Below are 23,642 nucleotides of genomic sequence, written 5' to 3' on the forward strand. Positions count from 1 at the left end.
CCTTTTAAAGACATTTTGATATCAGCGGGACCTCCTGGTCAATGAATGAAACCCTTCTGTTTGATGAGTCACAGATGCGACATATGAAACTTTTTCCGTTTACCCTGAGCCTGGCCGAACGTCTTTGAGATTCTCATTCACGTGACAAATTTGTGAGCTCCAGTCGGCGCTCATTATTGTTTGAACGCTCGCATTCCCATCGTGTGCACACTCCTGAATTACCCATTGACATTTGAGTGTAGTCTCAGTTGGGTTTTGAATTCTCCTCATCATTTCCATTGAATTTATCTCATTCCATTACATCTCTCTCATTAGTTGCTCACATTTAACTGCGTATCCTGCACTCTACCACGTTATGAGGACACAGACGCTTCCTCTTCTGTATTCTGTGCTGCAGGCTGAGGCACAGTTTGAATATTTCAGCACCGTAAATAAAAGAGCGCGTCTCTTTCCGCTGTTATTTGCAATCGACCTTCCTCCAGTCGCTCGGCATCTAACTCAGAAGAACTTTTCAGAGTGTGTGCACATGCGGGAGTCCACACGCATGCATGAATGAGTGTGTGCGTTGTCATGATTTTCCTTTGCGTGTGTCATTCCCGCTTTTGTGTGTTTCCCTTTTCTCTTCGTATGAATTTATTCAGGGCTCCGCCGAGCTGAACTTACAAACTGAATACAGAGAAATCAATATGAATGTAAATGTATTCCTTTATTGCCATGGCTGGGAAACTTGGTTTGGTCTCATTTTTATGCACAAAAACACCTCTGAAATTTATGAAGTGAGGCAGACAACTGCACACTGCGTAATTTGTGTTCTTTAATGTTCTCTTTAGATTGCAATCATAAGAGTGCGCTGAGGTTAATTGGTCGTATGCATGCTGTTTACTTTCACTTTCCCAGGACAACTTACTCAGCGAAAAAAAAGGGAAAGTGCTGCAATAACATGCTCTTAAAATCTTTCATTTACCTCGGTGTCTCTGATTCCCCTCCTGTTCCCATCTCCTTAGCCATCTATCTCTTGTCTCCTCTCCCCTTTAATATAAAACTTTTCTTCTGGAAACTTTTTGTGGAAAAAGATGCATAAAAGAAATATTGCTGTGTTGCTGTGCACGGCCAAAAAAAAGCAGAAAAGAAGAAAAACACAGCGTGTTTTCTGCAGTGATGAATAATCATTTATAGTGTCATCCTGCAGTGTTTGACTGTCTTTGCTGAATAACCAGCCCTTTAAATCAAACCAAGGAGTGCCGATTTGGATCAAGTGCAGTTTTTTTTCTTAATTTGATGCTCCGCGTGAGCTCTGGAAGTCATTTTCCTCCCCTGCTGGGTGTTTTTAAAGTCCAGTTTGATACTTGAGTGTGTGCTGCTGCATGAACTGATGTGTTCTTAATTTCTCTGTTGCAGCAGGAGAGCAGCCATGGATGTCATCTCCTTGCTGGTCTGCCCTCTCCTCTTCATCCTCCTGTCCTCCCTCCCCTCCTGCTCCTCGTCCATGCTGTGTCCGAAGCGGTGCACGTGCCAGAATCTGCTGCCCTCCTACACGGTGCTTTGCGCCAAGACGGGCCTCCTCTTCGTCCCGCCCAACATTGACCGCCAGACGGCCGAGCTCAGGCTGATGGACAACTTCATCACGACGCTGAGGCACCGTGACTTCGCCAACATGACCAGCCTGGTCAGAGCTCGCTTTTTTAACACCTTCCCATTCATGTTTGTACTGTAGCGACCTTCTGCCAGGCAGGCTCCACCTGAGCCGCTCCTGCCAGAAATCTCTTTTTTTAATGTTGTTTTAGCTTTGCATGAAAAAGATCACAGCAACCAAGTTATTCTAAACATTTATGTTACTGATGCCCCACATATTGATTATGTTTACTCAGCCATGCTTTGTACTTATTAGCTTATTAAACAGCCTTTTGTTTACATGAATTACATTTTTTTGCACACTGAGCCAAAAGACGTATTAAGCCATCACAGATGAATCAGTGCCCATTATTACTTCAGCTATATCGCAGCAACAGTTCAGATTCATGCAAGATGTTATAAGTTAAAAGCAACATTTTGAAGCTATGAGGAGTTTTAATAAAACAGCTTTGATCAACTACAGGAAGGTTTCTCTGCTGTCAAGTCTCAGTCATGCAGTGACATTGAACAGGTTGCAGCAGAAAGGGTGTTAGAAACAGCTTTGTGGTCATGTGACCTTGTTTGATACTGTGAAATAGCTCGTTACAGGAGTTTCACTTTTTGCTAATGAGCTTCTGAAATGGAGTAACAGAGTAACTATTCCCACCTGATACTGCAGCCATCCTCCTTTCGAAGAGTTGATGACTGTCCTGCATACAAAGTGAAGCCAGTGCAGCGATGCCAAAAACTGTAGTTCCTCTAATGGCCTCTTGAGGCTGGCTCCAAAAGTGAGTCAGTCCATAGACACATTTACATAGAACTAGTACTGTCAGTGTTAATCTCGTTAAAATGACGTTAACGCCATAACCGCATTAACGCTGCAAATTTCTGTTAGCGAGTTAACGTGGATCGCCCCGTGCGAAGGACTGCACAGATTTAACGCAGTTATGGCGTTAACGTCATTTTAATCAAATTAAAGATGATAGCACTAATAGAAACACATCATTACTGCAAAATGAAGTAAATACTTTAATTTAATCATCATCCTTGTGTCTCTCTAGCTTTGCAGTAGCAGAAATTAAAACAGGGTGAATGATGTTTTGTTATCACACAACAAAAATGTCTCAGCTAGTTTTTATCTGTTAATTCCTTAATACATAAAGATGAAGAGATGCTGACCCAAAAAGCCTGTAAGTCTTTGCCAGAACCATCCAGACCCAACAAACAAGGAGCGACAGACCAGAGTGATACTTAAATACATGTTTTCTAATGCACAGAACAACACTGCGAACACTATCTAGAACAGGGTTTTGTCACACAGTTAGATCATATTTATTCTAATATCTTTATTTATGAAGTTTGCATCTCTGTAAAGCTGTCGGTCAAAAACTAGACTCACCGTGCAGCATCCTATGGCAGAAATGCAGAAATTCAGGACACCTCTATTTGAAGTGCATTTACCTGAGCAGTGAGAGTACAGAAAGAGTAAATTGCCTCACTTGAGTTCAAAATAAATTCGGAAATAAACCGAGCATCACAGATTAATGGTGCGATAGCATCTGAGGAGGGTTTGCAAGCATTCATCAGTCAGAGTAAAGAAAACGCTGAATGTGAAAGTAAGACATGAGGCAACATGTCATGTTTATTCCACAGAGAGCTCAGAAAACATTAGGAACATCTGCCCCTTACAGCACTACATGTTGACTGAGGTGACATTTCTGATATCTTAATGGATTTCACTAATTAATCCCACCGTAATCACAGTAATGGGGGCGACGAGGCTTCACTGCACGCAGCTCAAGAAGAAAACCACCAACATCACCATATTTACCCACCAAAGAGACACACTTGTCACAGCTGGAGACTTCCTTAGTGTGTGAAAAATAACTGTTCTCTCTAGCGTGAGCACAACGGCATGGATGATGTTTGCTCACACACAAGGAAACGTGGGAAATGAGGCTCTAATCGTTTGGTGATGAGCGTGACGGAGCGCCACAGATGTCCCCTGTGATCGAGGCTCATTTCCACAGCAGATTCGAAATGTGTGGGGGCTGATTGACCTTTTCTTGGGTGTTGATAGAATATATTTTTGCATCTTTGCGCTCATATTTTGTGTACAGTGGAGGTATTTAGCAGACTGCAATTCCTGACCTCAGCAGTGAGCTTTTTAATGATAGCTTTAAGTATAAATGGATACCGGACTCATTCATTGACCCATTGTACTGTCATGTTAATTACTGGTATCATTCATGAACAAAGGTGGAAGGTTAAATACAAGTTTAATCTCCACAGTCCCGAGAGTTCAACCTGCTCAAACTAAACATTATGTCTTAAGTGGTGACTCATAAGCTATCCCTTACCTCCCTATGCAGAAATATGCCAAAGGGAGCCTTATTAGATTGCTTTATCCAGTTTTCACCATTTTTGAGTTGGCAACAAACACTGAACCAGTGTTTTACATGAAAATGTGTTATTTAATGTGGATCTTGTGCTTTCCTGCATGTCCAGATCCACCTGACACTAAGTCGAAACACCATCAGTCAGATCAGGCCCTACACCTTTGCTGATCTCCAGGACCTCCACGCCCTCCACCTGGATGCCAACCGCCTCACTGTGCTGGATGACTCTCACTTCCAGGGCCTGGTGAACCTGAGGCACCTCATCCTGGCCAACAACCAGCTGCACAGTATATCAGAGGGAGCCTTTCAGGTACTAAAGCATAGCTAAACATCCAGCTCATGCAGAGAAAATGTATATTTTTTAAATATGTAAAAATAAGGTGGTTAAACTAAACATATTGAAGTTTGAAGGTTTTTAACACTTATTAAACCAGGAAGGAAACTCTGGAGAACAGAAATCACCATCTTGATCGTGTCCTCAAAGACACATGAAGAAGAACTTTTTGTTTAATTTAATTTCATATCAGAAATTGGGCCATAATCTAGACACATAAATAAAACTAGACGGACAAAAACTGTCCATTTAACCTCGTACGTGAAGTAACTTTAAAATTATGATTTCAATTTAAAAAATAATCCTAGTGGTCCTACAAATTAAGCTCTGCTTCTCAATACGCAAAACCATTTCACAGTGTAATTAAGAACTTGCTCTGAAAATGAACTAAAATCACTCACATAAAGGATGCAAAAACTCTTAGAAGTGTTTAAATTGCTCTTTCTGCTGCCACCAGCTCCTCTGGGTAAGCCCAAATTACACTAACAAAGTGTTTTAAATCCACCACATTTTAATCGGTGCTTTTCACATTCGTTGTCAACCAAGCATTCACACAAAGAGCCGTTTTCCAAGATCGTGAGTGGAAAAGTTATTGCAAAGTCATTAATGAAAAGTTTCAGTGCCGAGGGTCAAGTGTTGTGTGAGAATGAGACAACATTTTTGGCTCTAACTCGAAAGTCCAGCAGAAGCAGCCAGGCCTGCCTGCCTGCCTCACTCCGCCGCCCAGCTGGACACCTTTTTAATAACCCGGCCTTAGAATAAACCGTGTCCCCCGTCTTGATGATGCTGTCCTTTCTCTGCTCATTAAAGGACTAAAAGTGTCCCCTCAGGACTGGCTCACAGACCTCTGCGGAAATTTCATGAAGATAAACTAGAGTGGCGTGAACTCTGACCTCACTAATGGATTGGACTGTCTGAACTTTAGTCCGAGCCTCACTGCTCTGCTCTCGCTCGCTGTATCAGACAGTGTCTCATTTTACACATGGCATTAACCCTCTCCTCCTCCCTTTCCGCCTTCGCGTCACTCTCACTTTCAAGATTTTATTTTCTAAGAATAAGTGCTGTTTCTCCAACTAAATCATAATAATAACTAAAGTTGATCTTACTAAAAGTCCCTCGAGATCCAGCACTTAGGGTCAATTTCCACTAAATGTAGTTTAATACAAGTTTTTTTAAACATCCTGCAGACAGCACACAAAAAAGATCATTTTTTGTCCATATGCATAAAAATATGATTACACTGACACTTGATGAGACTTCAGTGTATATTTTTTTTTAATATTTTTTATATTTTTTGCTGTCCAAACACAGTCAGTCACTGCCAGGTAATATACACGAAGAACGTCTTTTTCTTTAAGTCTAAAATACACTGCAATATCATATTGGGATTAAATTAAAGAACCGGTTTCTGTCCTCTGCTCTCTGTTTTGCTCTGTGTGAGGCTAACAGGGGGCACAACCAGCACACTGCAACTGCACAATTGCAAGAGTCTGAAACGTAAAAATCAAAGCAGCAAACAGAAATAACCTTTGCCTGTTTTTGTCTCAGTGCATCCATGCTGCTTCTCTCTTACATGCAGAATGTGTACAAAAGGTACAAACATGGTCAGTGTGTGCAGGTGCGGTTATATCTGAATGCGTTGTATGCAGGAAGTTTCAACATCCATCCATCCATCTTCTTCCTCTTTTCCGAGTTGGGGTCGTGGGGGCAGCAGCCTAAGCAGAGAAGCCCAGACCTCCCTCTCCTCAGCCACTTCCTCCAGCTTGTCCGGGGAAACACCAAGGCGTTCCCAGGCCAGCCAAGAGATATAATCTCTCCAGCGTGTCCTGGGTCTGCCCCAGTGGGACATGCCCTGAACACCTCACCCAAGAGATGCCCAGGAGGCATCCTTGTCAGATGCCCGAACCACCTCAGATGACTCCTTTCGTTCTGGAGGAGCAGCGGCTCTACTCTGAGCCCCTCTCGGATGGCCTTACATCTCACCCTATCTCTAAGGGAGAGGCTCCAACACAGATAGATATAATTTCTTAACACAATACACTAACCTTGATCTACTCTCCCTTATTTTCTGTCATATAAACAAGTACAGAATATCACAATGGCAGATAGCCAAACTTTATAACAATGTGTTCAGTTTGTGTACAAATGCTGGTAATACTGTGAGCCTAACACTGAAGCGAGCAAACAAAAATCTGTTAAATGGAAAGACAAGACAAATATCATTTTCATTTGTAAGCTATTCGTTAGCATGCTGAACGTGGCTGAGATCGTCGTCTACTGGCTTTGGGGCATGATGGTAGAAAACTCCAGTCCCCACTGTGAAAACGTATTTCAAACACCGATTTTCCACCATTAAACTGCACATAAACAGTTATTTTCAGCAGTTTGAAGAAAATCAGTCATTTTCTTGAGAGGACAGTCGTGGAACGGAGACAAGTTGGGACTCTGCTCTCTCTGAACTTCTCTTCACGCCTCTTAAAGTTTCTTTTGTCAGTGAGAAATGAGATTCCCTTTGTTGAAAAAGCAATAAAGCATAGATTATTGTAATGAGAATCAAGGCATTGTGACACTCAAACACTGTCCTGATTGTGTGAATTATGAGAGCAATTACAGCAGCGACAACACTTTAGCTGATCACCAGGCTTTTATTGCGCTCCTTCAATCCAGCTTCCTCTTCTTCTCCGTCTTTGTTTTGTGTTTTTGCTCGTTGTAATGTGTGCTGACTCGTGACATTTCATCTATGTCCAGATTATGAGAATTGTTTAGAGGCAATTAGAGAGAAGAGCCTGGTTTGGAGTGTACACCACTGACCGGAGTAATTGATTCCATTTTTTCTTTGTTTGGATTCGATTCCCAGAAAGATGATTCTGATCATCTGGACGTTACATTTTCAGGATTACATTCTTTCTATTTCTGAATTTGTATCTTTTCTTATTATACCAAAGATTTTTTTGTACTTATTTCCCCCACTTTTGTTGGAAAAGTGGGGGAAATAATTCTTTCCTTCCCTTTTTTTATTTACAATTTTCATTTTCATCTCTTTCCCATTTTTTATCCTTCTTATTTATTATCTGTCTCTTTGCCCTTTAATATTACACTTCAGCACTTAAAGATAAAGCAAAGTCATGCTTGGTTTTTTAAATTATACCACTTTGGGCAAGTCACTGATAGCATCCTACCTCTGTCGCCCTCACAGGACTTCCTGGAGACTCTGGAGGATTTGGATCTGAGCTATAACAACCTGGTGGAAATCCCCTGGGACACCATTGCTTTGCTCGTCAGCGTCAACACCCTCAGCCTGGACCACAACCTCATAGAGAGCGTCCCAGAGGGAATCTTCTCCAACCTGCACAAACTGGCCAGGTCAGGATCACATAACACTGCAGTGCAGCAGCCGGCCTGGGTTTGACTGGAAGTGGGAAACTGAAAGCTCAAGTTTTATTTAATTTACACGGCCAAATCCCATTCACCTGCACTTACACCATCCAGTATCACAACAAAACGTGTAATGGACATGCAGAAGTTGCGTTCCCAGCAGGTGGAGATAATATATTTAAAGCTGGGAAGTCTCTAGTGAGCAAAGAATTTATTAAGCACATTTCAGGGTCCTTGGATTAATATGTCTATCCATGTAAATGAGTTAATAATGTCTGTTTAAACATCTTCCAGTGATTATTTACATGTTGGCTTAAAATAAAAGATCTCCGTCTTCTGTTTCTGCAACTTAATGCAACATCTTCATGCGTGTGCATTTCACATTTTGGAGAGGCAAAGCGTGAAATGGACACGTGGACCAGCGTGTCTATTACACACTTTTTCATGATATCGCGTTGATGTATCACATAGTCTACCTAACGCGTGAGGAAACATTGTTCAAAGGTATAAAGTCAATGCATTAGCAACACATGCATATAACATCCAAGACATCCCGTTAGTTTGTACGGGCGAAGCGAGCCAGCTTAGGACTGCTTTATGTTATATTTGTAATTATTTATGATGAATACTTAATGACCAGTGGAGGAAACAAATGACTTTTTTTTTAAAGGGAGGAACTTCAGGCTGCTTGTCAAGGTTGGAGAGTGTAGAAGGTGATCCGAAAGAAAAAGAATCATGGGACTCTAAACCTTAAAAGCCTCACCAATCAATCAATCCATCCATCCATCCATCCATCCATCCATCCATCCATCCATCCATCCATCCATTTATTCCATCCATCATCCATCATCCATCATCCATCATCCATCCATCCATCCATCCATCCATCCATCCATCCATCCATCCATCCATCTTGGTGAGAGAACAGTCTATATATAGGTGCTCAGATGACCCTCATCCCACAGTCTCTCTTTAGCTGTTCTGGGGTATTCCAAGGCTTTCCCAAGCCAGCTGGCTTGCCCTCTGTCTGCCCCGATGACACCGTCAGAAACCAGCTGGCAAAGACAGTGAAACATGCAGCAGCTAAAGAACCCAATATGCTGTTAAAACATGAACATTTCTGGTTAAATATGCTTGAGATAGAAAGCAAGAATTATAACAACTGTGGAAAAACCTCACAGTATTAAAAAATTCGTTTCTAGGAAGATTATTTAAAGCTGCCATCATTCCAGTGACAGAAATATCTGAATGGATAAAGAATAAAAGGCTTATTAAAAGAGTTCTTTCTCTCCTGCCAGAGCACACATTATATGCAGGAATTTTTATTTGCACTGAGGCTTTAAAATTAAAATAAACCATGTAAAATTATGTTTTATTAATACATGCACACACAAAACTCAGAGGGCTTTACATATTTATATATATATGTCTTAATTCTTCTGAGTTTCTTTTACGAAATGGTGGAACTAAAATCACACAGCAAATCCTTCAGTTTTAAACCTAATTTTAATGGAAATTAAGCCTTTGAGTATCAGCTCGCTTTGGAGGAAAACTGTTCAACAGCTCTATGCTCTGAACCTGAGAAATGCCCCCTATGACCAGGACTGTATTACACCTTCACCTGAGCAGCTGCAGGTTCAGCATTTTGCCTGCAGGCACGTCAATATTGGACGATCGTAATTGTTGCAGCCCTCATTGAACGGGGATTTGAAATAGTTACCTGGACTCCTTCTCTGCAGGGCAGACCTCTTCTCCATGTCTGTTCTTAGAGCTGTCCTCTCCAGTCCCAATCCAAACTGCAGAAAATCTTATAATTGACTAATAAATGTGAACAATACATTACATCACATTAATACTCTTATTATATGGGGAGTAAATTCAGTCAAGAGGCGCAAAATGCCATTTAAAGCTCATTAACAGTGATCACTCATTGATAGTCTTTAAAACAAGGCTGAAATTAATGTTTTTTGGGAAGAAGGATACAATTCTTTAAAAATTAATGAAACGTCTAAATGCTCTTGCATCATGGTTAAGCATGTGATTCACAACAGCAGACCTGTCTAAAAGCCAATGAATCACCAGTGACAGCTCCCCAATCAAAATGCTGTTTTTATACTGAAGCTAGTTTAGGCTTTAAAATTTCCTCTTATGTGTGACGTAATTTTCCTCAACTGGCACAAAATAACATTTAAAGCTCATTAGCAGAAATCAATTTTCATTTAGGTCTCTGATTGACATTTTAAAGGCAACTATGGATAAATAGTCATGCATTTTTTAAAGGTTCAATTAGATATTTTTGCCCTGCAGACACATTTTTTAGTCAGTGTTTGTTGGTGCACAGGAGAACATTTGCCTCCACATATATTTTACGCACACACACACACACACACACACACACACACACACACACACACACACAGAGAGAAATAATACACCACAAGCTTGCTGCACATGAAATAACATAATTGAAATTTGTCAAGTGCAGATTGTGCGCTGCTGTCGCAGCTATTAACTTCTTGTTAAGTCATCGTTGTTGGTGAATATTTCTGCGGGGACTTTCTAGAGGGAAATACACTTTCCTGTATTTGTTGCTGACAGCAGTGAATGCTTGACTCTCCTGCATTATTACCGGGCCCAATGTTTTGCTGAGGAAAATTACTATTCAATCCTCAGAGACGACGAATGGCTGATGGAAAAGCCACCATGGAATATCTGTATGTGGTTAGGTCTCTTCCTTCTGATGTCGCTTTGTGATGCGGTCACAATTCCAGTCAAGCTTTAATTTCAGATTTTCTACATGTTGTTTGGAACGTGTGAGAAGACTACAACAGCGTTTGATGTCGCTCGTCAGTCTGTGTGTTGGATTGGACAAAAATTGTGCACCATTTTTCTTACCATCTATGTTCTAGTGCTGGTACAGGTGTGGACTCGCATTTATATAGTACTTTTCATACAAATTAGACCATAAAGCATATTCACCATGTACTGACTCTCTATGAGTAAGCATTTGGCGACAATGGGGAGGAAAAACTCCCTTTTAACAGGAAGAAACCTCCAGAATGCAGGCAAAGAGAGAACATGCAAACTCTCTCTATCACACCTCACATTTGTCAGTGTCCTGCTCCACTCTCCCTTCATTCATGACCACTCATGAACAAACCCTGCGATACTTGAACTTCTCCACTCGGGGCAGCCACTTTTCACCACCCAGACTACTCCACCATTTACTGGCTGAGAGCTGCAGCCTCTTTAGAGAGCTGCACCATCTTAACAGGATGGAGGGAATTAAATCCTAAAGTGATTCTGAGAGCTATGTTGCTGGGGCAGGTTGCTCCTGTTAAGCTTTCCCAAGGCAAACTGGTTCTGGGTGAATGGTCAGACTAAATGTGATTCAGAAGTGAATACAAAAACAAGGAACCACATCACTCTGCATGTCACAGGAGTCACAGGAATGGGGCACCAGTGTTCCTGTCCCCCTGATGGCCAGGCCAACCCAAAAGAGCCACATTGCCCACTTTCCTCCAGCACAGGCGAGGGCAGTCTCATCCAGGGGGGTAAAGGAGCCCACTGGTGATGACAGATACTGGCTCACCTCATCACACGACACTGGGTTTGGAGGCAATCTTCTACATACAAGGGTTATTCTCTGTGTGTGTTTGAAGACTTGCTTGCTTTTTGAAAAGATTGTGGCTTTTATTTTTTTATTTAACTGTAAGTGATTGAATCAGTCCATTTTTTAAAGACTGAATTTCTCCGCAGTGGCAGCCAGAGAGGGAAAAAAGACACATTTTTCTCAACTTTACAAACTTTTCTTTTATTTCTAAAATAAAATGTGTGGAAACACTGTTGAGATTTATAACCTTCTGCAGACATTTACGATTCTTTTAACTACAATCCAACAAGACAGAAGAGCAGAACTGCTGGCTGACTGACTGCCGCCGTGTTCAGCTCCCCTCCCCACACTCCTTCCATCCCTCTATCTCACCTTTGGACTTGTCCACCCACCTGATCGATGAACTACCCATCTCCTCTCCTCCCACTTCATCCACTCAGAATTTCACCCCATTTATAATAAATATTATTTTGTTTCTGAAGAAGTCTGCTGATCAGGATCATGGCATGGATCTTCTTTTAATCTCCAGAATGTTCAAAGCTTTCAGTGAAACTCACAAAAACCATAACTGTGATGGAAAATTATGAACTCTATCTGTGTTGTGTCACCAGGCTAGACATGACCTCTAACAAGCTGAAGAAAATACCTCCAGACCCACTGTTCCTGCGGATCCCGGTGTACGCCAAGATGAAGGGCTCTCCTCTTACAGCGCTGGTGCTGAGTTTTGGCGGGAACCCTCTGCACTGTAACTGTGAGCTGGTTTGGCTTCGCAGGCTGACCAGAGAGGACGACCTGGAGACCTGCGCTTCACCTAAAGACCTGGCTGGCAAATACTTCTGGACCATAAGAGAGGTTTGCTGAAGCTGTTGTGTACATACACTCATGTGAATTAACACACTATGATGTTGTTTGTTAGCTAAAGCAAAGCAATATAAAACACTCTATTTTAAATAAAAATAGATTTTTACTTTGATGTCAATCTTTTTGTTGTAGACTCCAGCTTTTTGCTGTCATGTTGGTTATTATAGCCACAAGTCTTATAAAGTGGCCACACCACAATAATAATTCTTAAAAAAAAATCCAAAACTTCCCATGGAGCTGTTATAAAAGGTTAAGTTGGTTATAGAGACCAAAACCATTTCTGTATCCGGCTCTAAACATCTGGTGGCAGTGAGAGGAACTACAGTGTTGGCTTCACTTTTTTGCCCTGAGGAGGTTTCTACTGTGTAAGAACAAATTCACTACTGTTGGTAATAGATTCTCGGTAATTTATAAGAATGCATTTTTTTAATAACAGTCTGAAGCGTATACCCATGGAGGGCATACTTAATGAGCTCCAAGTCACCATTACCCTTAATACAAACCAAAAATATATATTTTTAAATATTTATTATATAATTCAGTGTTTTTGGTGCCTTGAACCATTAAACCACAGAGCAAAATTTGATTTTCTGCTGCTTTAACTTTTGCCCTCAGTGGAGACATAATCACGTTCTTTCTCAAGGACATATCAGCAGGCCAGACGGTTGGCGTCACAGAGGAGTGAACCTTCTGCTGAAAGTGTGGAGTCATGGAGTTTGGTCTGCAAAAAAGCATTAGAACCACTGAATTTCATTATATTATATGGCAGAGGGAAAGTTGAGGCTTATGTTCCAGCAAAAACCCAGGATATGGTTTATTGAGCCACAGTGATCAAGCACAGAGTAAAATTAGGCCACGAGAGGCAAAACTAAAACAGATGGATCCCAATATTTGGCTTTTATCCATATACATGTATTATTATTGGTTTATTTAACAGAGACAGCACACATTAAATAAACATTACAGCGAATGTGGCGACAAAGCTATTTTTCATCCCTGGAGAGTCCCTGGAGACTTGTTACAAAGGCAAAGCAATACAATAGAACAAAAGCTTTTTTTTAATCAAATATAAACAGGCGGAAAAATAAAAGATGTTAAGTCTAACAGTGCCTGCATAACATCAGAAATCTTTCTAATTTTACAATGAACACATCTCTGTCATTCAGTATGTCTGCAGTCCTGATCATTTCCCCAACAAAGTAAGCTTTCTCTTGTTAGCCTTGTTATATTTGACACTGTGATATGTTAGAAAACTGCATTAGCTCACTGCAACACACAGCTTCTCCTAAAAGTAAAACTGTAAGAATAATCACTATTTCAGCAAGCATATCAACTGTGCCATTATCATCACTGACGTATTTATTATTGCACATTTATATACTTCTACTACTTTTCACAGTAAATCATAAAAGAGAAATGCTGACCTGAATCATCCTAAAATCAAGCATACTTCATATATATATATACAACACGTTCTCATCCTAATGTCGTATTCAGAAACATGGGAAGTATTTGGATTGAATCTACACATGTACATTTATTTTACTTTCTCATTGTGAATCACTTTGGAAAACACTGTGTAATACGATTAAGACTGTGGTTAATGTTAGGATTAAGGTTAGGGTTAGGGCTGGAAAACACGGCTGGAGCATGTGTTACCACCGGGAGCGTCATTTTATTGGATTCCATCCACAATCCGGCACGTATCATAGGGATGCAGAAGGTTACCTTTCGTGTTGTTATGGGACGCCTCGGGACGTGACAAATCGGCGGTATGTTACGCGTTGCGAGTGAGAACGGTCTCATATAAATATGATTTCAAATACAAAAACATACTTTTACCAAAAGCTTGAGATTGTTTGTGTCCTCGTTCGAGGTTCATTTGGAGCATTAAATTTTACTGTCGTCTTGTCAGTTTGGCAGATTTGTTGTTGTTGATATGACATATCTTACAGTCTAAACCTAAGCAGAGGAACTAAAAGGAATGTGAAAGTAAAAAGTGGGTGCAAAATAAACTAAAGTAAAAAACACAATAGAAACCATGATCTCTGGCTCAAAACACTGCAGATTGCATTAAAATTTGACTTCACAGAGCCACAAACAGCAGCTTTTGAAACTCAAACTCAAGATTTTAGTGTAATTTTAGGGCAAAACAACTGTGATGTCACTGGTGTATGAGAACACAGGCATCCATGACAGTTTGTAGTCTTTCTACTCACTTCACGTAAACATTTTGAACTAAGAAGAAGACAGAAGACAAGAACATTTCTACACTAACACGTGACTTTAGTATCTACAACCTGAAAGGCCATAATACTATACTTTCTTTCTTTTTTATGTTTGTATATTAATGCATTAATATCATATTATAAAAGCCAGAAAAAAGCATTAAAGAGCAGATCTGCTGTTGCTGCTGGTGTTAAGACTGAGGAATGTGAGAGAAGAGTTCTCTAACCAGGAGCACCTGTTGGGAAATTGCCTCTTTAAAGCTGACCTATGTCGATACTTGGACACCAGATTTAAAAAACCCATAAAAGTTAAAGTTGTTCCCTTAAAGTGGCTGATACCAAGGACTTTTTTTCCCACCTGGATAGTAGTAAGTGGAGGTGCACTTTAAGGTGAAGATAGGATTAATTGGTATCATTTTAAAGAGGATGATGTACAGACCTTTGATTCACCAAGAATAGTTGTGTTCCTCTGTGAGAGAGGTGCTGTATGATAACTCTAAGAGGATTAGCCTCGTGAAGAGGTTTGTCCAGAGACCACTGTGTCACCAAAGTGAGTGGGCATATTAATACTCAGAGAGTTAATAGCCTCTTTGCCATTGCAAGAACAAAAAACCCTCCACAGTTTCCAACAAAGGTCAGACATTAATCGGTCAGCAAGGGAATTCCTGCTTTGGCATCAGCTCGGCTGCTCTTTCCATCTGCTCTGTTTCTTGACTGATGCTTAAATATTCTCAGACAACGAGGGGGAGTTGGTACTAGTTGAATTTAGTGGGACAAACATGGTATTTTGCTCATCCAGTACTGTAAGGCAAGTGAACGAGTATTCATACTAGTTTTCATTCAATGCCCTGACTTCACATTCTCCTACTTTCACACTTTCACATGCTCACGCTGGGGAACAACCCAATTCAATCACAATCTTTTACCCTGAGATTCACAGAAGCAATTGAGGGTCAAAATGTAATACAGGACTGAAAGGCCCTAGTGGTTTATTTGACACTCCAGCCCAGCGGTCATCAGGTCAGCAATCATCTCTGCTGGTAAAAAAAGACCCAAGAAGGACCCTGAAAAAGGTTCGGAGACTTGCTGAGTAGTAGGAATGATGAGTAAGCCCCGATAAGCCTCGGCTGCCCCTCCTTGGCCTCACAGTAATACTCCACCAGGGTTTTGGTTGGCTTTACACAGGCTTAGGTGCCAGTGGGTGGGTTTTAAATAATGCAAGGGCTGAGAAACTCTGAGATCTCTTAATCTTAATGTGCAAACAACCAAACTCCTTCTGCAACTCTGCTGTTGGAAGAATACACTGCTGGTGTGAGCAAAAGCAGAAAAAATTTATTGTTTTTCATGAAAAGATGCACTTTAATCCCACTGGATATATTTCACCTGTTCCATCTGTTGTTTACCCATTTAGCTGTATCTATCTAAGAATTACGTTTTTGGATAAATGAGAGTTCACGTCTCCCCTCACAGGAGGAGTTTGTTTGTGAGCCACCAATGATAACACGCCACACCTCCAAGATGTTTGTAATGGAGGGTCAGGAAGTCAGCCTGCGATGCAAGTCCATCGGTGACCCTGAGCCTTCAACACACTGGGTCAGTCCAGATGGGAAGTTGATTGGAAACACATCGAGAACAATATGTTATGAGAATGGTTCCCTTGACATTCTCAAGGCCTCCGTCAAGGTAGAGAAACTTTCATTTTCAAGGAATATAGATATGCGAAGATATACTGTAAATGTGCTAGATCAATGCTGCATCAGGAAGTGTAACTGGCTCTGGTGCCTTTATTTTGCAAACCAATAACTCATTTAAAACTGGTTTGATACAAGATTGTCACTAAACAAGCAATTTTTGTTCAAGCCTGTTAAAAACAGACAAATCGTGGTTTGTAAATTTAAATTTGTATGATGTCAGACAGCTTTTACTAAAAAAACTATTTTGATTAATTTATTTAAAAAAAACATACATTACTATATGAAAACAAAATAACTATAAAAATAATGTTCATCATAATTTGGATTTATGGGGTTGATAATTTGGATAAATGTTGAGTTTTCTCTTATCTTTTTAAATGATTTCTAGGATTCTGGAAAATTCACCTGTATAGCGTCCAATGCTGCCGGGGAGGCCACTGCTCCTGTAGAGTTAGTCGTGAACCCTTCTCCACACTTTGACCCCAAACTGGACCCTGACCCGGGGCCTTCGGACATCCCTACGTCCATCAAATCCAATATCAGCGGAGGCCAGGCCCGCTCTGACCAGCACAGGGTCAGCGTGTCGGATCTGACGTCCAGCTCTGCCACCATCAGATGGCCTCCACAGAACCACATACCAGGCGTGCGCATGTACCAGATCCAGTATAACAGTTCCACAGATGATATACTCATATACAGGTAAGAAAAAGAGAGCGGATGGATGGATGGATGGATGGATGGGTGGATGGATGGATGGATGGATGGATGGGTGGGTGGATGGATGGATGGATGGATGGATGGATGGATGGATGGATGGATGGATGGATGGATGGATGGATGGATGGATGGGTGTTGCTGTGTGTATTACTGCCTTGCGCTGAAAAACCTTGAACTGGGAAATAAAACAGTCCAGTGTAGAAACCCCAGTGGCGTCTTTGTTTCTGCTGCCCCTACATCATCAGCTCCTTTTGGACCACAGGTTGGTCACACTGGTCATCATGGAAACCTTGTGACCTCAGTTCAGTTGTTTTGTTAATGTTTTACACTTAGCAAATTGGCACCATTCCTACAAGTCAAACAACATCCACACAGATTTACCAGCATGTGTTCCTTGAATATAGTTTGTTATATCAGGGCTTATGTCTGTCTGTCAGTCTGATGTGCTCAGTGAGGGTTTTAGTTCTTGCTGAAGGGTTCGGTTTTTCTGATGCTGTCCTTCCAGAGGCCCAGTTCCAAAGACATGCATGGCTCTCATGGCACTGTGCAAACTTGTTCTGTTGCTCTTGATGAAGGAACAACTTAAACTTAAACCTTTTCACCTTGTTAGTGGTGTGTACTAAGCTAACCAGGGTCTTTTCTGCAGGGTCTTGCAACTTTAGTTAGGAGAATTTTGGACTTTCGGTGTCTGTTTGGAGAGTACAAGGTCAAGAGAGCTTGCAGTGGGCAGGTCACACGAGGCCACACGCTTTAAAATCAGTGGAAGACCTGCCTTCTCACCTCAGAGGTGAAAGCAGAAAGCAAAAGAAAAATGAAGCAACTGTGATTTTGTCGACCTGGAGGTGGGGGGTGACCAATCGGCTGTGAGGTCAGTTTCTTGATCACAAATATGCAAATTGTCATGACCATTGATTTTCATTTGCCTTTCTGTGAGTCCATCTGCTTTTTTTGACGGCACCTATATCCACGTTATCAATTTTACTCCAGGGCGATACCTCCTGTCACACCATACTGCTTGCATACCGTGTATCCAGCAATTTTTCTCATTGCACTCATTCAGTAGAAAGGTGGTTGCTTCTGGACTTCCAGGGTAGCTGCCAAGGTAACACTGTAGGCATGAGGCATGAGATTTGAGTGCAAGTATAATGCACAAAAGGGTATCATTCATGAGCTACTAGCATTGGGTTCAGCTGTTGTGTAGCTAGAAGTCATGTGTGAAGTGCTGCATATGGCGGTCTCTGTGTGCTAGTAGCTAAAATTTCTTCTAAGAGAGTGTATGACATGTTGTTTTGTTCATGTTTTGATGTGTAATTTGACAGAGTGGTGAGTTTGTTAAGTAATTGTGTGTATGTGCACTCTCACCGCTTCATTCTGCTGTTTGTGTTTGTGCTACAAGCTGCAAATAAGGGCAGAAAGTGAGAGCGATTTCTCTTCTGTCTGACTGCTCAAAACACACATCATCCCTGAGTGGGCAGTTGTAACCGTGTTCTCCGCCATGTTGGAGGCTGTTCAGGGTGTGGGGAAGTGAGCGGCTCAGCGAGAAACAAAGAGGGAGTAAACTGAGAAACTGATTTGGATTCAGGCAGCAGATATCAGATCAGCACTTTAGCTCCAACATTTCAGTTGGAGGGTGTATTGTCACAATAAGTGGTATTAATTTGGTGCTTAATCCATTTCCTGGAGGATTCAAATGTAGACAGAAAAAAAGGGCCTAAAAAGGGCCTAGGGCAAACAACTGCTATTAAAAAGATTCACGCAAGGTTCCTTATGGAGAAGTGTGGCTCCTCAGTGTGATTCAGTCATCAGACAGGTGTAGACAAAGGGGGGAAAAGTGATAATGGAAGATAAGATGAAGTCAGACTCATCCTGCTGGGAAATCAGGAAGCTGCAGCAGCCAGCAGAGCTGCAAACCCCAACGTGTAAAAAAGAGCTGATAATATAACATTCAAGAAAATATAAATAGACAAAGAACAGCAAAACTATGTAGACTATCAAAACATTTTCTATTATTTTTGTATAACGAAAAATGTCCATGTGAAAGAGTCAGTGTGACTGCAGATGGAAAACAAGTCCTGCTACAATAATTAATTAATAATTATTTTAGTAATATAAACTAGACATGAATAGTGAAATGGTAATGAATTAATCTATGTAATGCATTTTATGTAATACTTTGTGGAAAAGGCAAATAAGCAGCCCATCCTCGATGATGGAATCTTAATCACCAGATGTGGTTTTCTTAGGGAGTTTTTAGCTTTTGAGTGCTGTCCGGCTTAAAGCCCACAATTCTGAGTGACCACCGGCTGATCCCATTAGCCACTTAGCCAGTGTGGTCACCTAGCAACATCATCCAGAATACATAATTGAGGGTCATTATGAAACATTTCCAGTGGTGACAGATGACAGTTTGAAATGTGGCCGCGGCCTTAACTCTCATTTTAACCAGACACCAGTGACATGAATGTGACAATTTTCAAGCCTACAAATGGAGAGAGCACTTTTAGCATCCAAACGCATAATTTCAGATTGAACTGTGGGGGTGATGTGATCATTTTCCCCATGACCAGGACAGCATTGTGCTCACAGCTGAACGCTAAAGCCAGGCAGGTTGATGTCAGCAGGCTAAACGAGATGCCACAGCCCACTCAAACAGATTGATTTCTTTTTATCTCCACCCACAAGAGGACAGCAGTATGACTTATCCTCAAAATACGTGCTCACTGTAATCTGTTATTTCTTTGACTCTAATTAATTAATTTAATATCTTTGTGAGTACCCTCTAAAACCATTGCTAATGTGACTGTAAATGTATCGAGTTACAAAAACAATATAGTCAGAGAAACGTCATGGATTGTGTTAACATTAGAGCAACATTAAACTTTATTTATTAAACTTTTATTTAGTCTTAAATTCACAATAACCATTGTTATTAATATATCTATGAGTGGAATTTATCAGTGCATGTCATAAATATAGACTGCAGAAATGCACATCATCAGTGCAACATCAGCCACTAGGTCGTGAAATTCTGCACTGAGGTTTCAAATTTTGTTTCTATTTTTTGTTTGTCTTTTGAAGAAATATTTGCAAAATGTGTAATATGAAAGCAAAAATATTTACACAGACTTTAAGCACAATTAATTACATATCAAATAGATTTAATAAAGCTCAGATGGATTTTTATAGTTGTGCTGCTGCTTTCCTTCTTAGCTTAAAATCATGCAAAAAACAAATATATATAAAGAAGGAGAAAAGGACTTCTAACAATTGTCTAGACAGACAGATTAAACTGGAAAGAAGCTGATGGTTGAAGACAATGGAAGAGCAGAGGATGGATGCAGGAAAGATAGTTGATCAGGAAGAGCAGAGAACTAAGAAGGATGAAGGGTGGACAGGTGGTTGGTACAGATGACATATCTGTGAAGGTATATGTAGAAAGGAGAGCAGTAAACTCTTTCGCCAGATTGCTGAACACGATGTTGGAGAGGTCACAGTTGTGTGAATTACGTGTACATGTATGAGGACAGCGAGACAATGGTGAGGTAGGAGTGACAGATGGGCTTAACGTGGCAGTGGGATTACATCCGGGAACAGCTGCAAGCTCTAGCGGTCGTGATAAGTTTTAATACTTGTGGTCAACCAGGATGTATTAGTCAAGGAAGGCTAAATATGAAGCAAACAGGTAAGAGGAAAAGAGGAAGACCACAAAGAAGATGTATGCAAGTACTGAAAAAGGCATACATGGGGCTGATTTAATAGAGGAGGAAATGATATGCAGTGGTAACCCTTAAGGGAGCAGCTGGAAGTAGAAGAAGAAAGAAGGGACTGTTCAGCCTGACTTCACTGTTAGCTACACAATGCAAAGAATCACAAGAGTCAATTAGTTCATTAGCACCTTTTTTGATCGAGTTGTCAGTAGCAGTGCGGTGCAGACAGGTGGTATTCGTTTTCTGTGTATTTTCTGAGTTTCTAGTATTTATAGCAGGTACAGCTGGGCCCTCTCCGCTCTTAACGTTCCCTCTGCTGTGGCAGCCTGAAGGCACAGAGATGCAGCCTTCTTGTGTTTTAAAGGTCAACAATTTGATTCTCTGGCTCGTTGGGGAAAATCTTAGCAGGGAAGTAAAAGAAAATTGCTCTCCTGCTTTTAGGCCAATTTTTTCTCTCAAGCTCGGCATTCAGACCCTGCAGTTGTTGAGTGGAGCCGGCAGCAGATTTACATGCAAGAGGGTGTAAAGAAGTGAAGAACTTTCACTGTTCAGTTTTAACACTAAGAGTTTTTAAAGCAGCTAAATAATCATTTATGAAGTGTTTAGATACATTCTATCCAAAAAGGTTATGCATGTTACAATGTAACATTACAGATAACATGCCTAAAAATGCTATAATGTGAAGGTACTGAATCTAAATTTACACATACTCCACGATGAATATGAATCATGAATGTGCTTTGCTCAAATATATAACCAGATAATGTTCACATATATTGTTGTTTTGAAGCAGAAATAAGCAGGCAGACTGTAAATGTGTTTCCTGTTTCGCTTACTTGGTTTGTTACTGTAACGAGTTGTTTCATTGGGTTTAGTTGCACAATTCTGTCTCACTATCACCATAACAGGTGCATCATTAATGGACACCAAGTAGGTTTTTTTCTGTTTCATTTACACCCCAGTATGACAGATATATGCACAGCCACAATGAAACAATCTGATTAATGTTACAATGAAATATGAAGTCAGTGTTCCCTTCTGTTTTTCTGATCTGTTTTAGAGTCCATGACTGAAGTATAAGCACCAATTTCAGCTTACAGTGGCAGTACTTATACTTTTGACTTTATGTGCAAAACATTTTATAACTCAACTGGAGCTCTCCAGCAGAGTTATTGGCCTCTCCACTCTGTGCACTGTAATAGGAGAGACTTATGACGCCCACTCTACCCTTTCTGGCCTGCCTCTGCAGTCTGGCTTCAGTCTTTACAGAGACCGCCAGTCAGAGCAGCTTCAGCCGCTGTTCATCATCTCACACAGCAGCACTTACTGTGCTCTGCAGCACTTCAGATCTGTTGTTGTAATCGCTGTCACTCATGAGCTCTTATTGGCTGAACACCAATGACTCAGTTATAGATTTAATGTAAAAATAAGAGCAAACGATGAATGCACAACTAAAGAAGCAATAAAAATGCTGAAGCTATTACCAGAATGCAAGTTGTGCAAGCTACTGCATGCCATGTGTGTTAATTTAGACACATAATTTTCATTGTTCATCAATGATTAGTGGCTTTAAACACAATGCTTTTAATTTAGAAAACCACCACATCATCCTAACAAAGCGGCTTCTTGACCAAACCTGCCTACAAGCATGGAACGTTCACTTATCCCTCACCCCGACAGTAGCTCTCTGATCCAACAGAAAACACATCCGCTGTCGCTGTGGTGCAGAAAACTGTGGTTAGGTGGTTCAACACGTTAGAAATAAATTAATGAGTCTTTCTTTTTGGATTCCAACATGGAAAGCTATGTCAAATAAATCTGTTCAGTAGGGAACGAATGATGCGACGAGCAGGATGCACGAGCAGACAGGGCGCAGAACCAAAATCTTTTATGATAGCATGTGCTAAAGAGTTTAGCCTCACACAGCACAACTAAAGAAAACAGTACAGAGTTTACAGAATTAGCAGTTAGCTCCATTTATCTGCTTAAAAATCGTATTGCTGTGGACTGTTTTGAATTAAAGGAAGAAATGTGAGTCAACTTCCCCTTAAATCGGGCTCATCTCATCCTTAACCAGTTCTATCTTATAACTCCTCCTCCTCTGCAGACTGAACTGATAATCTGGCTCAGAGTGCAGTAGACACTAACAAATCATTTTACCTCGAGGAGGAATGCTTCATCACCTCTGGCATCATGGCCTGTGTACAAGTCCTCAGCTAACACATGACATTTGCGGAGCTTTTGCTCTATGGACAGAGGCAGAGCAGCCAGGGAGGAATGCACTGGCATCATGGCCACAATTATGACAAGTCCTCAGCTAACACATGACATTTTCTATGGACCGCAAATAAGAACTGGAGCATCAGCAAAAGTATTGATTCCCGCACACCTGCAATAAGAATACCTGCGCTGCCGAGTTTCATCTCTCTGCCTCCAGTTACATTCTACTTTTTTTTCCTATTTTCTCAAAGCTGTCAAATCTGATTCAAGGACACCTCTACCTACCTTTTCTGAACACTCATTAAAAGCTGCCCTCACACTCTAAAAGTCTCTATGCAGTCAGCCTTCCCACAAAGGGCTTACCCTAATTGTGCGTAGCCTTTTTCTAACCTCTATCTTTCTAAGGAAAGTCAGTGGGAGCATGCCTGCTGTCGTTCACTGGCCTGCTTCATATTCACATTTGGGAGCTGCCCAAAATTGCTGAACAGCATTAACTCCAGTCAGCCAGTTGTGGAGCAGCAGCTCTGGAGTTCATCGTGGAAGTTGTCGAGCGATGGTGGAAGAAAGGAGGGGTTAGTCATTGATTTTCCCAGCCACTGATCTACCCCTCCAAAGCCGCCAGCTGTTCCCTTTAGGCTTCTGCTGCCCTATCATAATGGCATGACAAATGGGCCAATGAAAAATGTAGAAGTTCAGTAAAATTCAGTGACCATCATTGCAGTTATCACTGCTGCCCATGCCACAGGGAGCACAGTTCACCCGAACAAATTATGCATTACAGAAATGGTGCTGCCCCCCTCAGCTTTTCCAATTTTTCATTTCTACGCTTTTAAAAGGATGTTAAAAAGTTCACCAGATTTTTTTTTCTTACATCGAGCAACTC

General features: G+C 41.0%; 1 protein-coding gene across 1 annotated transcript in view; it reads left to right on the forward strand.

Annotated features, from left to right (window-relative positions):
* si:cabz01090165.1 (uncharacterized protein LOC100333421 homolog) overlaps window positions 1-23,642 on the forward strand; it is a 380,989-nt gene that overhangs the window by 319,438 nt on the left and 37,909 nt on the right. The window contains exons 8-13 of the mRNA XM_031741783.2: window positions 1,399-1,666; window positions 4,120-4,320; window positions 7,541-7,707; window positions 11,944-12,184; window positions 15,892-16,104; window positions 16,504-16,814. Coding sequence (XP_031597643.1) covers window positions 1,412-1,666; window positions 4,120-4,320; window positions 7,541-7,707; window positions 11,944-12,184; window positions 15,892-16,104; window positions 16,504-16,814 — 1,388 coding nt within the window. The 5' untranslated portion in view covers window positions 1,399-1,411. The remainder of the gene's footprint in view (window positions 1-1,398; window positions 1,667-4,119; window positions 4,321-7,540; window positions 7,708-11,943; window positions 12,185-15,891; window positions 16,105-16,503; window positions 16,815-23,642) is intronic.

Source organism: Oreochromis aureus, linkage group 14, assembly GCF_013358895.1.
Source record: "Oreochromis aureus strain Israel breed Guangdong linkage group 14, ZZ_aureus, whole genome shotgun sequence".
Classification (NCBI taxonomy): domain Eukaryota; kingdom Metazoa; phylum Chordata; class Actinopteri; order Cichliformes; family Cichlidae; genus Oreochromis; species Oreochromis aureus.